Source organism: Cebidichthys violaceus, unplaced genomic scaffold (genome assembly GCF_023349555.1).
Source record: "Cebidichthys violaceus isolate CVI_PGR_0920_01 unplaced genomic scaffold, fCebVio1.0.p SCAF_15, whole genome shotgun sequence".
Classification (NCBI taxonomy): domain Eukaryota; kingdom Metazoa; phylum Chordata; class Actinopteri; order Perciformes; family Stichaeidae; genus Cebidichthys; species Cebidichthys violaceus.
Window position 1 is genome coordinate 8,151,470 of NW_027176318.1, and position 19,401 is coordinate 8,170,870.

General features: G+C 41.8%; 1 protein-coding gene across 3 annotated transcripts in view; it reads left to right on the forward strand.

Annotated features, from left to right (window-relative positions):
- The window catches only part of mtrr (5-methyltetrahydrofolate-homocysteine methyltransferase reductase), a 28,617-nt gene extending 18,639 nt beyond the window's left edge, over positions 1 to 9,978 (forward strand). For 2 of the 3 annotated variants that reach the window (XM_068709815.1, XM_068709816.1), the window contains exons 13-15: positions 2,657 to 2,749; positions 7,240 to 7,449; positions 8,856 to 9,978. In XM_068709815.1, coding sequence (XP_068565916.1) covers positions 2,657 to 2,749; positions 7,240 to 7,449; positions 8,856 to 9,000 — 448 coding nt within the window. In that variant the 3' untranslated portion in view covers positions 9,001 to 9,978. The other variant, XM_068709817.1, reaches the window with a different exon arrangement.
- Positions 9,979 to 19,401: the final 9,423 nt, after the last annotated feature.

A 19,401-nucleotide genomic window follows, 5' to 3' on the forward strand; every position in this document is an offset into this window, starting at 1 on the left:
TTTATTAAGGCCCCCCCAGTAGTCCGGTATTGATCGCTGTGGAAGGATTTCATGGAGACTGGGATTTTCAGTGTTTCTCTATTTAGCTGGGAGCAGTGACAGTTAAAGAAATATTGTATTTTAACTGAGTGGTTAGCCTTAATCTCCTTAACAGCTTTAACAAGCTTTTCTTTTGAAAAAAAAAAAATCAGTTTTGCACAGTTTAATATTTAGGATTGCCAGCAGGCATGCTTGGACACTGTCACTATGACAACTTTTATTAAAGTTTGTGGGAACAAACAAGCTTCTATTTATCAGTCTAACCAGACAGCTGATTCCAATTAGGCTACAGCATCTTGCTACTCGGCATTGTCCTGTATTATGACATTTTGAATTCAGCACGTCGAATGTACGCGTGTGTAATTCTGCAATGTAATTTCAGTGATTAAGTCTCAAGCTGTTGTTGTATTTGGGCTTTTGTTTTTGTTCTAGTTGTATTTTTTATGCCTAAAAAGCTACTCAGCACCTCTCGCACAGAGCTGCAAGTAAAACGGATGAAAGATATGAGATAATTGGGATGTTTACCAATTCTTCACCCCAGCTTCCCTTGCAGTCCCCCCCCCCCCCCCCCCCCCCCCCTCCCCCCCCTGCTGATCATTTGAATGGCACTGAAAGGCAACCGCCTCTGATTTCGACCCCAAATGGAGTGCTCTGTAGATTCTGCCTCCCCCTGGGATCGTATTGCAGGCTGTTTATAGTGTGGGTATGTGATGTGATTTGTATTCAGAGAAAGGCGCCGGTGTGGTCTACTCAGAATGGAATCCAGGTTTTTCATATTGGTATTGATCCCTTCAGGGCAGGCGAGAGAGAGGAGAGGAGCGAGACGAGCCCACTAAAATGAGTATACTTGAGGCTGTTTGCAGATCAGAAAGAATCTCGTCCAGGATGCTAATGGATGGGATCTGAGGGTTTGGATCAAGTCAGCCAGACAGCTCTGTTACCGGGCCGCAGTCGCAGACGGAAAGTTCAAACAAATGGCAATGTGTTTTTATTGGCTGGTCAACTTGTCATCTAATGAATGACTATGAAGCTTTTAGTATTAAAATCTGATTTTTGCTTTTTTCTTTCTTCACTAAAGCTCCAAAATTGATGGTTGGTTGCAGCTCTATACTAATCTGATCATTATAACAATATATATAATAAGTATATTAATCCTTTAGTATATAAAATGTCAGACAACAGGGAAGTTGAAATAACGTTTTTATTGTCTAAGTTGGCTTGTTTATTTAAACCCTCTCTCTCCAGGTGGAGCACAGGTCATCCACAATTGTTCTCCACCGCTCTCGCTTTTTGCCCGCTTTCTCCAGTTTCATCTAAGTGTACTTTATTTCCTTTACCTGCCTATTAACCTCCTCCAGCTGTTTCCAGCTCTCCCTCGTCCCAGTTTGTTTGGCCAATGTATCTTCAAGATACACTAGTGTGAGAGGAAACTTGTTTGGTCATCGCTCCCAAATGAAACACATAAATTCAACTTTAGTTTCACTCCACATTTTTGCTGAAGGTGGAAAAGTCTCTCTGTACTTATCTTAAATCTGAGTTTAAGATGGAGGGATGGAGTTGTAGTGACGCAGGAGAAGTCTTGCGTCCGCTGGTTTTACTATTAAAAACAAAAGAAATCATAAAACCATATCAGACACAAGTAATATTTCAAAGCAGAGTCATTTTATGTGTTAAAACATGTCCGTTTCTCAAACCGATCGATTAATGGACTGATCATTTTGGCAATAAAGTAGTTTGTTAACTCTTTTTTTTTTTATGCACCATCTAGCTCCACCAAGCATAAGAGTTGGCTGCCATTTTAATTCTGTAACTGCTGGAAAACACAAAGCATGATTCAGTCTGCTGGTGAATAGCAAAGGGTGGTGTTCAGGGGAGGCGGCACCTTATCCTCAGAGTGCAGCAGCGCAGCACAAAGGGCCCAGTCTCAATGCCTCCCTGTGGTATTCCTCAGCCCCTCGTCGTGGTCGGTCACCTCAACACCCGTCTCTCTTCTCTCATCCCCCTCCTTCCCCCCTCCCTCCAGACGGGGGTAACAGATAATGCCGGGCTCTTTGGAGAGTCACCTGACTGATGGCATCATGAAGGGTTGGGGGGTCAATGGTTATCTGGGAGAGAGCTGTCACCTTTTGCAGCAGGTGTGCGGCACAGATACCGGCATCTTCAGAGCCGCTTTGTGCCGCTGCGTTGCCATTGCCTGGCAAAGGATTCTGGGAGCTTCGCCAAACTCCCAAGCCACAAGAGGAATCACTTTTACTGGAGCAGTTCTTTTGCACTCAAGCAAAGTTGGACACAGACACGCGCGAGCGTACGCGAAACACACACAAACATAAAGCACACACCCTAGTTTTTAATTTTCAGTCGCTGTTTATAGTGATGAGATCTATCCTTCTGTTTGGGTGCAATTTAATAATACATATAATGTCCTCGCTGCAGCACGCACAGTCGTTTTCGTGCATTAGGCAATTTTGGCACTCGGCGTGCTGTCATTGCAGACAGTGCTTAATGGTGTCACTACTCTTCTTTAACCTCTGCTGCGAGGAAGGACTCCCTCTCCTCCATCTGGTCTGGTCCGCTGTTGGTATTGATTGACCGCTAACATCCGTTGTTTGACTTTCAGAGAGCTGGAGAGGAAGGAAAACCCTGAGGCCGTATTTGGCGAGACCTGGCTGTTCTTTGGTTGTCGCCACAGAGACAGAGACTACCTTTTCAGGTATGCTGCGTTTCTTTTTTTCACTTCATACTCATTCATTGACATATTCTATTCATACTTTGTTTAACCTTTCGTGAGTCAGATGTACTGTACTCCATACCCACATCCTTCACCTTGCCACTAAATATTACATATTGAAAGTTATTGAATCACGCTACCTGTATTCATAAATGTAGGTTTTTCTTCCACACATGAACATTGTGGACACTCAAGGATGTATTATAAGAAGGGCTGTCACGATAAATAAATCTATTATAAATCTGTAGTTGACGATTAATTGTCAAAGAAATAATTGCGACTTATGATTTACTTAACTATTTCTGTTCATTTTATGCCACAATTTTAAGCCAAGCTCTCTTTTTCCATGTTTTTTTCCTGACATTGGAACCTTGTGCTCGGGGAGACGCTGTAATTACTCAGCGGATGAATACGGCCCTGATTCACTTCCTATTCGTTGCTGCATTTGTAACATTGGCTTTAAATTCCTTTGATCATGGAAGAGAACGATTCAGCAAAATGATCGAGCTCAGATTATGTAGTAATTATGTAGTAATTGGCCTGATTATAAAATGGAAAGAAAACGGACGTACAGAGCTCGATTAGTCGAGGCCACATGATCTTCACCTATGAGTAAAAGGGAACACGACCAGTAGCATCTTGTTGCCTTAACATGTGTCTTGATTGCGACTCAAGATGGGTAGTTGCATAGAGGTTAAGTGACTGTTTTATATGGTTGGGTTCTGATGGGCATTTCTTTTATAAATCCAATTCCAAGTTGATATAATATCTGGATTTGTGAAGCTCAGAAGCAACAAATCTCTCACGACACCTTTTAAGAAGAAGAAGAAGTATTGTGAAAGGGATCACCCACCTCTCAAGTTCCCCCTCAGCTCTGTTGAGCATTTCAGCATCCTTCAGGCTAATGTTTTTGTTTTTTACAGCCCACAACTTTACTGTTTTGGTGCTTAAGATTTTTCTCATGTTCTGGTGGGGATCAAATAGAGCTAAAAGGAGAGAGAATATTGGACTTACATTTGTCAGCTGACTCCAAATGAATGCTAAATTCACTGCATGCGTAAAAGCTGCTGTTTGCAGTTGTGTGTCATGAAAAAAACAAATTGAATCCAATTAAATTCTACTAATGTTATTCTACCTTTCTTTGATTGCCTTCTTGTTTAATTAAAGTATTTTACACTGACATCAACCTGTGAGTAGATCATCGCTCTGATCATTTAGTTTTTTTCTGGCTTCGCGTTCTCTCGACTACACACTAATGAATCGGCTCCTGCTAGAATCAGCGGCACGCATGGACTCGATGCTGGTGCGGTGAGCGAGTTCTTTTTCCGGATTAAATAGTTGGAATGGATTAGCATCCCTAATCACACACGGATAGATCACAGAGGATGTTGTTTGTTCCCCTTTGCTTCCTCTATCCCTTAGTAATATACCAGCTCACAGCCAGGTGCCAGGCGCTGGTGCGTTCCCAGTGTGGGCTTCTCTGATGAACGCCCCCACAGTGTTGACCAACGCGATTAGTCTTCGTTTTATGAGCCACCCGTGAAGAGTTTAAATTTAAATTTAAATAGGTTAGCACAATAAGAACATCATACCTGCAGCTGAATTGCCTGCCTGCATTCATCTCTGCTGGATTTCACTCAAAGTAAATGCAATTTGATGTCTGGGATTGCCTGGGAATGGAGAACCCTGCTTAGCATAGTTTGTAGCTTTTTTTTTTTTTTTTTTTTTCTTTTTCCCAACTGCTTATATTTTCTTTGAAAGAAATGTTCAACGCAAGTCATAAGTCATGAATTTCAACTTGCATAAATACAGCAAATATGGCTTTTTAGGCTTTTCAGTATTACAAAATGTCGAGACAGGATGTGACCGACGTTTTTGATAGTGTTCTGAATTTTCAGCAAAAACCCCCCCAAACAAACAGGGCTTGCGATGCGCCTCAATCAGCCGCAGCACTTAACATCCCTGTGAGAGGTTGATGCCAATCTGCCTGCTTGTCACATCAAACTTTTTCTCCCCTCTCCTCTCTGCTGCACTCGTCCTTTCCTCCCTCCGATTTCTGAGCCTCTTCATGGCAAGTGATTTCATGCTGTAGGGGAAACATAACTGGGAGTCCTGCTGGGTTCACTTTAGGATCAGGGATTTATTTATTTATTTATTTATAAAGGTTAAAGTGACAAGGGCAGTGCACAGAATAACCATCTTTGCTCATTTTCAACTGCAGACCCTGGGCAGGTATTGTTGACAAAAGACACGTGAAATACTTTAAAACAGGAACAGCAAAACACACTTCATAAAACACGTGGAATACTTTAAAACACGGACAACAATCAAGCATAAAACAAAGCACGCTTCAGGTTGTTATGGTTAGAAATCCATATTAATCCCCAGTGTGGAAACTCATTTACCACCAAATCAACTAATTGTTTTTTAACCATGATATTAAATCCATTCAATTAATTGTTTCTGCTTTATAAAAGCACTAAGCGGGGGAGGAGCCCAGCTATGCAGAATCTCATAGACAACCTTAACTTTGAGAAGCTTTCCCCAGCTCAGTGGATTAGCATTTATTTGGCAGTAACTATGGTGATAGGTGTTTGGCTTCCTGGCAAGTACCTTGAGAGCCTGGTGATATACTGACCGCACAGGCTTGAGTGTTGTACAGGAGCTACTCACACACTATGACAAATGTGACACGATCTTGGCATTGAAAAACAGTGCTGCTGCCACAGGCTGGTGTGTGTGTGTGTGTGTGTGTGTGTGTGTGTGTGTGTGTGTGTGTGTGTGTGTGTGTGTGTGTGTGTGTGTGTGTGTGTGTGTGTGTGTGTGTGTGTGTGTGTGTGTGAGAGCATGCGAAAACATCAAGGAGTACGGCTGGTTTTGGTTTTCAAAAACCCCCAACGGTTTTGTTCTTCTAACAAATCATCTGTCCTTTGTCATCCTCCAGTTTCGGCTCACAAAATTATTAATCTATGATTATTAAAATGAAAACGTCCAAAACAAGACTCCGCCATTCTTCTCCTTGTTATTCATGTTGTTGTGCTCTTGTTCAAACAGACTTTTTAGTCACGCATTTTGGTCAAAACAATGAGATTTCCTTTTTTTTTTTATTTATTGATTTTATAGTTTTTTGTTTTCATGACAGACGAGACAAATGCAAGTATTTCAATTACAAATGACAATATCAAGTTGACATGAAAAATCTGAATTAGGGATGCACCGATACAGTGCTCATTTATTTGTAAAACTGCTCTCATACACTTTCCCAGTACGTCTCCACCCCATCAATTAGTTTAGCTGAAAGGTTGTCAGCTGTGGGTTTTCGTCAGGAATGAAATGGAAACCATAATAAGCACACACACACACACACACACACACACACACACACACACACACACACAAATATAAACAATTAAATATCTTTTAATGACTCCATCTTGAATCAAAGGTTAGACAGTAAGCATCTTAAGAAATGCAACAATTCTGGATGATTCACATAGAAGTTCCTTTTAGTATCTACACCGCGGTGTCTGTGTGTTTTAGAAAAATGACTTATTTTAGTCTCGGGGTTGCTGCAAAATACAGACCCCCGAGGCGAAGACCTTCACCCATGATCTCAGAGCCGCGGCTTGTTGTGTGTGTGTGTGTGTGTGTGTGTGTGTGTGTGTGTGTGTGTGTGTGTGTGTGTGCGTGTGTGCGTGTGTGCGTGTCCGTGTGTTTTTCTGCTCATTCCGACTGCTTAACTTTGAACAAGATGCTCTGAGCCCCAGTAAACCTTCCTCCCTGACCACCTTCCTCCTTCCTTCCTTTCCAATAGCACCGCAGGCCCTGTAAAAATACTGAGGCAGAAGAAGGAGAAGTTGGCAAGCAAACCACCGATAGGGAGCAAGGTCACACCTAACTGCAAGACTGGGAAGACTGATTGTAAAAAAAAGATGCTTATAACCGTTACTCGACCTTGCTTAAATCCATTTTTTTTTCTCGTTAAGCAAGACAAATTGGCTGTTTTGCACAGTTGTGCTCAGACCTTTTACCCATCAGTGTTCTGTTTTATCAAGCTCGATCAAACAGAACACTCTTTTTTTTGTTCTGGGAGTTATATATTTGTCTTGTGATGTGGTGGAAGCTATTGCTAAATATCTTAGAGAGTGTTTTAATGTGAAAGGATAAACAGTCAGTGTGAACTAAATGTGTTGAATACATGTCATTTTCAGGCCAGAAGTTTTATACATTTATTTCAAGGTTGCAATAAAAAAAATATCTAAATATCTATTTCTTTCCCCATAAAATCATGGTCAGGTCTGTCATTCTTTTCTTTCACATCGGCAATTGAATCGTGGCTCTTCTGATTCTACCATTTTTTGAAAAGACTTTTTACAAAATGCTCACAAATTAGGAACAGCCCGTACGAAATTTAATTGACAATGACCTTAACATTTTTGGAAATGCCTCTGCAATCCTTCTGCTTTTTCCAGAGAGGAGCTGGAGGGCTTTGTGTCCAGCGGTACACTGAGCCATCTCAAGGTGTGTTTCTCCAGAGATGACCAGGAGGGGGAGGAGGGGGAGGAGGGGGAGGCCACCACCTCAGCAGCACGACCCAGATACGTGCAACACAACCTGCTACGTAACAGCCAACACATCACTGACGTCCTGCTCAAACGCAACGGTTACTTCTATGTCTGCGGGTAAGACTGACACCGATGAGAATAATTCAGGTGTACATTTTATTGTTAGTGATATTTGTGGGGGGATTTTTTCACTCTGCATTACATTTATCCCGATGTCCTCCCGGCATGGTTGTGTCATGTGTTCCGGCTGACCTCGTATTCCATGTTTCCACTCACCCGCAGCTCTTTTCTGCACTGGCTGTCTTTCATTGATGCATTTTTTGAAAACCTTTTTTTATTTTTCCTCAGGATGTTTCTTAAAATACATCATCTCTTTTGCAGGAGAGGCAACATGGCAGTGTTGAGTATTAACTAATAAAGATGAATTTACAACATTCACCTCGGAGTCATAAAGGAAAGATCTTTACTCTTTAAAACAAGCATTCTTAAAGACATCTTGTGAATGTGGCATTTGATCAACATCTGACATGAAGGCAGGTTTTCCAAAATAAAGTTTGTCTTGAGAGTGCAGTTTTGCAGAGTTCAGAACAGACTCTGGAAATACTTTATGGGCATTTTACAGAAATAAAAAGGAAGTTTAACAAGAATGACTTTACAGATGAGAAGGTACTAATAAGTCTGTATTTTCAGTGTTAACAGTCAAGGCAGTGAAGGCAACACTACACACAACCTTTCATTAGTGTACAAATAAAGGTGCTTAATCATGACGTGAAAATATAATCTCTATTTCTAATAAAACTAATAAAGACTATCAAAACCGAGGTCAAAAGTCCATATTTTGCTGCAGTGGAGATGTGACGTAGCCATGACGAAGCTGCTCTGGTGCCAAGTTCCAGCTGCTGGCTTCACCTGTAGGCCAATACCTAACTTTGCTTTTGAGCAAGGCACTCAATCCATAAATATTTAACAAAAGGTGCCTCACATCACTTCTCTTGCTCATCCTATAGTACTGCTGACCTCATACTGATGCAACATCTTGTACAGTTTGTAGCAGATATAGTGGGTTCCCCCCCCCCCCCCATGTCACAACAGTGTTTCTGTCCGTACAAAGACAACAAGCTAAACACACATGAGGCTTATAACAAGTCAAGTCATGTCTACACTTGTATGGATAAAAAAAGCACTTTTTTTGCTTAGAGTTTCTCCTCTCTCATCACTGCCAGGCCACTTAACTCACCGTTGAGTAAATGATTTTTGAAACATCCAAACTGTGAATTCCTCCGAGTCAAAACAATATCACTTTAGGTCCACAGGACGATGAATCTTCCCCAATATGCTGCAACAGCAAAACAGAGATTTCAGTAATTTCCTTCCAGGATGCACTCCTGGCTGGCAGCACTCGCTGGTTTTACAAAAATATGGGCTTGCCGCTGTGCTTAGACACATATACGACTTGACTCAAAAAATGTCTGTTGATTGTATTGCCCTTTCCTCTAATGTATTCATACTCATTTCCTCACCAGAGATGCTAAGAACATGGCTAAAGACGTGAACAACGCTCTGATGGAGATGATCCAAACGGAGCTGCAGGTGGACCAACTGGACGCCATGAAGACACTGGCAGGGCTGAGAGAGGAGAAACGCTACCTACAGGACATCTGGGGCTGACAGCAGACAGCCAGATGAGGGTATTTTGCAGCATCCACAAGGCCTTTTACAACGAAAAGAAAAAAATCAGCATGCTCAGCTGTAACCTCTGAAACCATAAAATTGTGGATGCTGAAGCCCGGAGGTAGTTTACGCCACCCGATGCTACCTAGATGGAATTCACCACGCTGACCCGGGGATATCGGTTCACTACATCATCTTGGGCTTTGCTGTTTGAACAGAAATTATCTTGGTCAGGGCAATAGAGCTGGAGATTGGTCCTGCAGTGTGAAAATGCTTTTAGTGTAGACAAGCCTCCTCCGTTCGTCCTGTCTGGGGAAAAGGCATTTACTTCCATCGGTTTGTGATGGAGTGATTTTGATGAGACTGGGGGTGGTCTGACCTAGATGGAAAACCACACAGCAATCTGTAGATCTTTACCAACGCACACACACGCTAACGCACACACATTCAATTGTTTTTTGTCATTCAGGAGGAAAGCAGTCATATTTTTAAAAGTAATTTTTTCGAATGTGCTATCCAGACCACCACGATTTCCCTTTGAAGTCATAATTCTTTTAATTTTTTAAGTTGGTTTTAGGGTTTTACTTTAGTATTGTATGAACAGCATCATCTTTTCATCCTAACTACTCAGGATAACGTTTACTTTTCATCTTGTTTTTGAGGTAATCAAGACAGATTTGAATGTATGCAACCCCTAACAACAAGTCACGGTTATCACATTCATCATTTTACTGTGTTCAATGTTAAGTACAGGGGGGGGGGGGATTCTCAATGAATCAGCTCTGACCAGAGCACTTTGTTGAACTGACTTTGTTTGTGCTTCTCTGCCACCACATACTGAGCAGGCTGCCAGTTTGGAGACCATGAACTTTTCTAAGTCCTGCAAACCGACTAAAATCTCCCACATGGTGGTTAAAACAAACACAGCTGTGCCTTGTGTCATCAGGAATTAAACGACATTTCAGCGTAAAATTATTGCTGTCTACTGTTTTTCCTTTTTAATTGTGCGCACAGGTGTGTTTGTGGATGACCTTTCACACGTGTATCTGAAGTGTGTGGGTGTGAGTGAGCGTGGAGGGAAGCTCTGATTGATTGGGAGTGATTGTTTTGTACAACTTTGGAGATAATTTGATTGTTCAAGGTGACTTTGGTCAGAAGATGAAGGCGTACTCTGCTAATTGAAGGCTTTTCGCGATGGGCTTCTTAGCACAGTACGGGGCCCTAGAGAGGGGCTTCTCAGAATTAAATCTTCTAACGGCACTCTTTTTATTTATCCTCTTGTAGGGAGGGGGCTGTGTGTGTGTGTGTGTGTGTGTGTGTGTGTGTGTGTGTGTGTGTGTGTGTGTGTGTGTGTGTGTGTGTGTGTGAGGAAAACATGTTTACAATCTCCGCCGCCTTCACCGTAGATGACACCCCCATTCGCTACATTTTTGAGCGGAGTAAACAAAACATCTACTGTCGCAGAAAACAATCCCCGGTAGTGAATAATTGGTTTAATACGGCGCTGTCGACGGTAGAGCTGTCCTTGTGTTTGTCCAGGCGCAGCTGGCTGCACCTCCTCGCCCTCATCTCTCAGTGTCTCGCTGCTGCGCCAAGTCACAGGAGCGGAGGACAAAATCAAAATAACGATGCTCCTAACAGCACCACCGATCTCCTCTCATACGCACATGATACATGGCCTCCATTTAATGCGAGACTCCAATTTGTTGTTGAAATTACAACAACTTGCCTGCTGTAGGAAGAAGGGACGTTTCATCATGACATGAGCTTGATCATTATTAGTGGATCATTTTAAAGCCATGGAGTACACTTCTCTACTGCCCTTATTTACCTACACTATCAACATGCCCTCATCTCCAGTTAATAAATGGCCCCAACCATAAGACGGAGGGCCTTGCCGCCTGCTTATGTCACCCTGTCCGGCAACCACCCAGGACTGATGAAGTTTTAAATTATGTCTTCATAATTAAAAAAGGTTCACAGTGGCGGTTTTCTCCCGCAGCGAAAAAGCAAAAGACAGAGTTAAGGAGGTTGTCGGGAATAAATCAGAGCGCTGGAGGTCAGTGCGACCGCAGAATAGTAGCACCTCCGTGATAGATACCCCTTGTTAAGAATGGCTTAAATGAAGCAGAAAGATGTGTGCTGAAGGTAATGACTGTTATTATGGAAGTGTTGAGTGAGCCAAGTGGGGAGATGCACTTCATGTCAATGAGCTCAGAGATCTTTTCGAAAAACCTGCCTGCTTAACATTCGGCTTCCTGGTGCAGAAAGTACAAGTAGCGATGATGAGGAAAGTAAGTGGAACCTCCCACACTCTTCCTCCCTGAGCTCTGCAAGCTGTGTGACTTAATTGGAGGACTGACAATAAGTTCAATTCAGCTGCCTTAGGTGTGTGCTATGACTGCAGTTCTAACAACGTAGTGGTAGTTTTAGAACTAAACAGCAAGTGGAAACCAAGTTTTGTCCCTTACGACAAAACTTTGGGAGATTCGACTTTGCAAACATGCGTGCAACTGTCTGTGTGCGAGCAGCAGAGGCATGGAAGGTAATGGGGGTGCATATGTTTACATAGAAAGCAATGTCTCCGTTTCAATAATATTTGACCAAAAATAGTTTATCCATCTTGGATTCCCAACATTACAGTTTCTGTTGGCGAGATGTTTCTCTGAAAGCTCGTTCTGCTGTGGCGGAGTCTACTCGCATTAGTCGGCAGAAAGCTTTATCTTTTCTAAGTTCTTCGCCTCACCTGTGTTTTATCATTAAAAAGGACACCTCCACTCCGTCTCTGCTGTTCTCAGTCTGCCGCCAATGACCCAAGAATGTCAACTCAGCTCTTTGATGTGGCATTGATGGCTGGCCTGCTAGCACGCAAACATACACCGAAGACGCATTGAGAGCCACAGTCGGGCCTGCTTTCCAGAGTCCCAGCTGTGCACAAACACTTTAACTTCAGCATCTGTCAGGAGTGCTGGAGGAAAATCTATGTTTTTCTAAAAAGGCGGCAGCACTTCTATTGAGTTTCCTGTTTTCACTGCGGTGATACCAGTGTTGTTCTGGTCTCTGTTATTGATGGAGCAGGAGAGATGCCCCTGCTTCCCATTCAGCAGAACAAACATTTGCTGTAATTGATGCTGGCAGGAGGAAAATGTGTTCAATAAGAATGTACTGTTCTCCCAGAGGGTTTAAAGCATCATTTCTGTAGTAGATTAAACTGGCCAAGGAAAGAATATACTGTAAAAAGAAATATCAGAATAAATGTATAATCACTGACATTACGACAGATTCCCCGTACCAGTCAGGTGCTGTTTTTTCAAGTGAATTAAGTAGAAACTGCTTGGCTCATCAAATGTATTAATGATTTCACAGCGATGGATGCTCTTTCTGTCTCCATTAGTCAAAGAAATGTAAAAATTGGTCGGGCTTTTTTAAACTTACAACGATGGATGAACACTTAGCAGAATTTATAGCCTCCTCAGTCCTCAGCCATAATGGCTTATGCAAATTGGAGGTTAAGTACTGAGTTGAGATTGTTCAGTACAAAAAAAAAAAGGATGCATGTACAAGGATAGATGGACAGAAGGATACACTCTGTGCCCTTGACATTTGTCTTTATTTGTTGTGTGAGATGCGTAATGTGTGTTACCATAGAGCTTAATCTGTAACTCCTAGATGTCTAAAAATGCACACGAAAAGATTAATGTGAAAAATACATGTTCTCCATATGCTTTGTCTATTAGCTTTACCATAATTGTGGAGTTATTTAAACAACTGGTGTGGGTGTGAACTGACACTTTATAATAAAAGATCAAAGTAAAGTTCTAAGAAAGAAGACGTGGAGGAGATTTAGAGCATCGCTGTAGTGATGCTTCATTTTAGAGAAATGTATCAAAGGAATCGTACTATGAACACAAAACAAATGCCATTTCTGCCATTGTTTTCAATGAGAATGGACTTCTAGTCTTCACAAGTCATGTGGAAGTTTAATGACGGTGTTTTTACCCAAGTCTTTCCATTGTCAGCTGAAACTCTACTGGCACCAGTGACCGTCCTAATCTTACCCAATGCCTGATAAGCAGCCGTGAGCTGTCCAGTGAGTGTGGCTCATCAGTGGCAGATTAATGTCCAGCTGTACTCCGTGCACCACGCTGTGAAAGAGATGAACAAAGAGAGGCTGAAAGTAGAATGACATTGTAAAGAGGGAAAGATTGACAGTTAGTGCCTGGAAATTGGGTAAAATATAGAGAAGGCGCAGAGATTGAGAGAGGCATACGAAAGCTATTTTCCTCTGAGGAGAACAGGATGAACAGATAAGGGTTGGTGAGGATAAAACAGAGACTGACAACAGGAGCGGGCAGGAGTGCAGCGGCAGGATGTGCAAGGTCCCTGACTCTGAATTTATTACTGTGCTTTCTGTGCAGTGGGAGGTGAACCGGGGTGAGTAACAACATCACCTGACCCTATATCAGATTTGACTCCCGCAGAGATGGCCTCAGTCACCCAAAAAATACACACACACACACACACACACACACACACACACACACACACACACACACACACACACACACACTTTTTGACAGCTACAACCCAAACTGGTGGTTCTGTTACGTAACAAGGGTCCAAGAGCAATATAAAAAGTTTATACCTTCATCAAGCACAGGATGTGGAAAAGAGGTGATATGTAGCCCCCGAGGAAGGGGGAAGCATTGAGGATGTGTTTAAAATGAGCAACTGTTTGCGTGATTAATCATCTTCTCATATTGTGCCGAGCATATAATGGGACAACCGGGATTTCGCTCAGTAATTACTGTTTTATTGAAAAATCTATATGTACGAAGAATAATTACAGGGTACAGTATGAAATACTGTTTGTATTGCAGTATATCATTGTTATCAATGCAGCAGCACAGGAATGATCTTTCCTGTTCATTTGAGGGATTGGGCATTAAATTAATTTGATATGCAGAGATCTGAGATATAGACATGTATTAAAAGTGGAGATTAAAAAACTGCTTAACACCACTGGGAAAACAAACAATAAAATATGAAAAAACTGACATTTAGTCCACCTGAAATTTTAACTTTTAAACAGCTTGTATGCTAGTTTGAGAGCCAGTTAAATCAGGGATCAGCAACCTTTTTGATACGAAGTGTGATTTTTTTTTTATAGTCTTGTTAATCAGTGCGCCGTATCACCATTACGGTTAACATTAGGTTTAATCGTGACACATCAAAATGTAAATATCCAACGGATGTGTCATTTCATTCTATCCATATCCATATGTTTCACCCATAATCAGCAACATTGTAATTATATATCTGTACATTATATTATATATTATACAGTATATCTGTACAAGAAGACCACCATCCACATCAGAGTTGAAATCATTAACTCTACCAACCTTTCCCCAGTCTTGTTCATCAGCAATACACATAACAAATTCTGAGAGGAAGGCAACAAGTACTGGCCAATCAGGGGCAGAGCGGGTGAGAAAAAAAATCAATCAAAGTAAATAACAGGCAGCGCAACTGTCATGGTTGTGAAAGAGGTAATTTTGCATTCTGATGAGAGAGCAGTTATTGCCAGTGCCGTTGGTTAAGCTACCGCGTGCAAATGGTGGCATGTGTGCCTAAGGTTGCCTAACCCGGAGTTAAATGATTGCCTATTTGCCGTTTCTGCCTGGCAACCTCACAGTGCAAAAAAATGCATCATTAGCCTTCTTATTCATGGCTGCCTGACAAATCTAAGTCAAATATTTACTCCCGTTTTAGTTCTGTTTTGGTCTCCGCCAATTCCAGAGTAGCTCTTTAGCTGCTAAGTATTCCACTCTTTTCTCCAGTATTATATCCAAACCCAACCCACTCGACAGGCCTTCTTGAAGTAGAACATAAACACAGGAATACATAAGCTACACTACATACAAATGCCACTAACTCCGGTGATCGCCTTCTCTCTGAGAGCAACGCTGTGAGAAAACCATTTGAGCATCAAATTACAGAGTGTATCGACGGACCAAACAATTGCACACCCACACACTCAGTTAAGGATCTCATTTTTCCAGAGAACCATTACACCGGAGTTTGATCCAGAGCCAGTGATTAAACAGAGCTTACACGTGGCAGTTTTCTTTTAGGGCCATTTTAGTGCTATAATACACTGATACGGCTGTTGCTAAGTAACTGGTACACCAACTAATCTTTTCATCGTTGCACATTAGAGAGAGATTAAAAATTAGCAGTTAACACATCTTAGTTTTAAAGTATGTGGTGACACGCAAGTGTGATATCATTTTGAGAACAGTAATGTTTGAAGAAAACAGGAAGAGCACCCTGCCAGAAGCTCTTCAGTGACGAGTGTCAGCCCACATTAAGCTACGCTTGTAACACTTGTAGCTCTGGATGATGTTTTCTTTTAATCAAAGGGTCAAATGAAATAGGTAAACCATGGGACAGCCTCACTTTTGGAAACACCAGAATGAACTCATTGTTCATGCATTTCAAACTTCTGTAATGATAAAGCTGCAGAAATAAAAAGAGGTGAAACGTACAAAAAATAATAATAATGTTGATTATGTTTATTAAAACATGTCCTTGTCCTTAATACAAAAGACATATTACGCCCAGAGTACACCATAGTAGACGTTTACCATAGTTGATAAAGTAATAGTGTTCCATTGAGCCATGACAGTGGGATAGTTAGGCAGCATGCACAAGGACCCTGAAACTGAAGCAGCTAAATGGATTTCAGCCATCATTCATTTAATCATTTACATCTGTGCCTTTGTGATGTTTTCTGTGAAAAGGGGCTTATTACTTGAGTATTAATTATAAAAACAAACGTGCTCATTTAACTGAACTAACACCAGATCTCTATTGCCAGTTTAGTGATTTATGATACATTTGGGTCATTCTTGAATGCAGCAACATGCACGCTGCAATTTCAGGACGATTGATTTCTTTAGTCAACAATGATTTTGATAGTCAACATGCCCAGAAGCAACCAATTTAAAAGAGCAGCCGATGTCACACAGATATATCACTTCTGGTGTGGATTTACTCTCAGTCCACTGGCTCATGTTGAGGTCTCATTCTGTGTTTTAACTTCAGCAATATACTATCATGACACGTTATTACAATTCTTCTTCTGTCCACTGCAGTGGTTTTAAATCCTGTGTTTCCATCCCACAGTACTCACAGTACTGCTGATTTTTTGCTCTCCCACCAACCAGTTAATTTCAGTTAATTGTGATCACCTGTGTCTCCAGGTGTAAATCAATCCCTGATTGGGTGAATAGGATAAAAACCAGCAGGCTCTGGGCCCCGAGGACCAGGATCCAAGGTTGCTGCTCCGGTCTCGCTTTGGCTTCACTGTAGAGCGTATCATAAAACTAATAAATTGAGAGGACTACATGCTTTATAAAATCCCAATAATGAAAAGTCATTGCTGTATGAGTCTACAATATATTTCCCTCAAGAGCTGGGGCACAAGCTTACGTATGCGTGTTTACATGTGCTCACACACACACACACACACACACACACACACACACACACACACACACACACACACACCTACACCTCCAGACAACTGCTGAAGCCTAAATTTTGCCATTTATCTGCAGACTGGCAGTCTCAGACCGATATCTCGAGGTTTCATGCAAGATCATGTACATCACCCTCAGAGAAGGGGGGGACTGTGAGCCATTTGACTGCTGAGAATATTTTATGGAAATCCAAGAGGAGGCAGGGCAACCATTGGAAATTAGACTCGGATTGTGTTGTTAAAGGGTATAGTTTGGGGTTTGATAACACATTTACCTGCAAACTTAAATCTAAAACTAAAAGAACTATATATTTTCTACTGAATGCTCCGAATACCAAAGAACCAGAGGTGTCACAGCAGTACTATGCGAATATTTGCATGATAATTCTGGAGATTAATAAAACAAACCGCCTTGTAGTCGTCATCACATTGCACTTTAAAGCAGAACACGATAAAGACAAAGAACATCCCCTATCAAGGTCTTGACTCTCTCTTTGTTCCAGTTTTTAATTAAAGAGTAGTACATCCAGCTTCTTGTCCTCCCTGATGCCCCCAGCGTCCCTCAGGTTGTTTCTGTTTAAATGGGATTGTATAATGCAATTGTTGTGTCTTGGTGAAAAGCAAACGTCGAGGCGAGAGAGGAGCGTGTTCTGTTCTGCAAGCAGTGTACAATAAAAGTCAGATTTGTTTCTTCCTCAGTGGTTCCTTTTTAAAAGGTGAAATATTAAAGGTATTTTAAAGATATTATAAAGCAACTAAAAAAATATTATCAACAAAATGTAAAGAAGTAAGTTTTGACATTTTAAAGTATTGTAAATTGTGCCCCTCCAGCACCTGGAGCATACCTCCAAAACCAGCATTGTCAGCCCTGTCCAATATCTTCCAAACATCAGGCAGATATAAGAATAGATAAACAGGCAGGCCTTTTGCAATCAAGGAGGTCATGATCTTTGTATCAACTTCAATGATACCGGTTGCTACATGCCCCAGTGCCGCTTCCTCCAAGTCTGCTCCTTCTGCGGAGAAGGCCATGCCCACCCAGCGGGCCCACACAACCCCACTTTGCATAACCTAGGTAGGCACCTTTTAATGCCGTTCAACATTCCAGCCTTTGCAGCAACACTTCAAAACAACCCTGATCCTGCTTTCACTCAGTTCCTCATCAAGGGGTTTAAAGAAGTCTTCCACCCTGGAATTTTCAAACAAACATCCATCCCTCTCCACTGCAAAAATCTTCAGTCAGACGTAAACGAGCGAAATTCCCTCGACAGCTTGCTTGCTAAGGAAGTCAAATAAGCCTTCATGATCGGCCCATTCACTCATCCTCCATTTCCTAACTTCTGTCTCAGCCCCCTCGGTATCCCAACCAGGAAATACTCCGGAAAGATACGCATCATCATCATTGATCTTTCAGCACCCCACGGCAGTATCATTCCCAGGATTAACAGCTTGATTCTGAGCGAGAACCTCTTTCTTCATTACACCACCATTAACCATGCCATCGCCCTCATCAAACTCGCCGGGAAAGGTCGTAGCTCTTGAAAGCCTAACCTCTGGCAACTTACAGTTGCAGAAGCAGGCCTAAATTCTTGACAACCTATCAGAAGCCCGGGGGGTTGTTGTGCTTGGGTGCTACGGTGGATTCCCTGGCAGTGCTCCCCACTGCGCATTCGGCTATAAGCGGATGATCTACAAGCGTTCAAGCCTCACTCATTAGTCTTGATTTTCAAAACATCTTGTTGATGGCATGGTCCTTGCCAGTGAAAGCCTCGTTCAAAGAATGCAGTTTGGATCAAGATCATTCATCAAAGCAAACAACTTTTGAAAATACACGTAAAAGTCAGCATGGTAAATTACTCCACCTGACTCTGCATGCATCGAGCCAGCAGTATGTCTCATTTCTTGATTTGACTCACATTTGCTGTCTGCTTTCCTACTGCAAACACCCCTCACTCCCGTTTTTGTTTTACATTTTCACTGGCAGGAAGAACTTTAGACAAATATCTTGAGCTTCAGAATAAGTAAAGCGACAAAGTTCCAAGCTGCCGGATGAGGAATTTAAAAGGTACGAGGTGTATCTGCAGAAACTTTGCCAGTTAGCTACAACTAAATAAGTGAACCAGTCAAGCACCAGCACCAACGACTGTACTGCTCAGTCTGTTACGCCAAGGGGGAGCTCTGTGTTATTAGTTACCTTGGGCTCTGACCTGGTCTGAACAGATAGACCTAATCTAACCATCTTCTGTTGAAGCATGCAGAGCAGACGCAGCTAATTATGTATTCCTCCGAGTGGTGAAGATGATGAGATGGGAGGGCAGAGTGATACAGTGATATCCAAATAATATGCCACTCAAATACCTGAAACTTGGACCACTCCAGTGGCTTATTTAATAGTCTAGTTTGAAATTCAACTTTACGTTGGTCATAGGGGAAAAGAGGCCAACATCCTTCTCTAACCGACTGACAAAAATGGGTGAAAATTGAACTCTGAGTTTTAATGCAGAATCAAAGATACAAGACCCACAGGAGAGGGAATGAAAATATATTAATAAGGGTTTCATGTTTGCAATTAGATCTAACGGCCGTTTTTGCTCTGCTGCATAATGTGGAATAATATTTTGACAATATTCCAGTGTATGCTCCTCTAGCAACCAACTTGAAGAAACCTACTCCGACCCTTGTCAACACATTGCGGCCTGCTGAGTTAGAAGGAAAAGAAAATGGTGCAATTATGTTGAATTAAGTGAGAATATTTTATTTGTATTTTTCAAAGCATTGACATATTTCCAACATATTGCTTTGAGTTTTCCTACTTTGTCATATGCATTTAATCATTGTATAAAATATTGAAT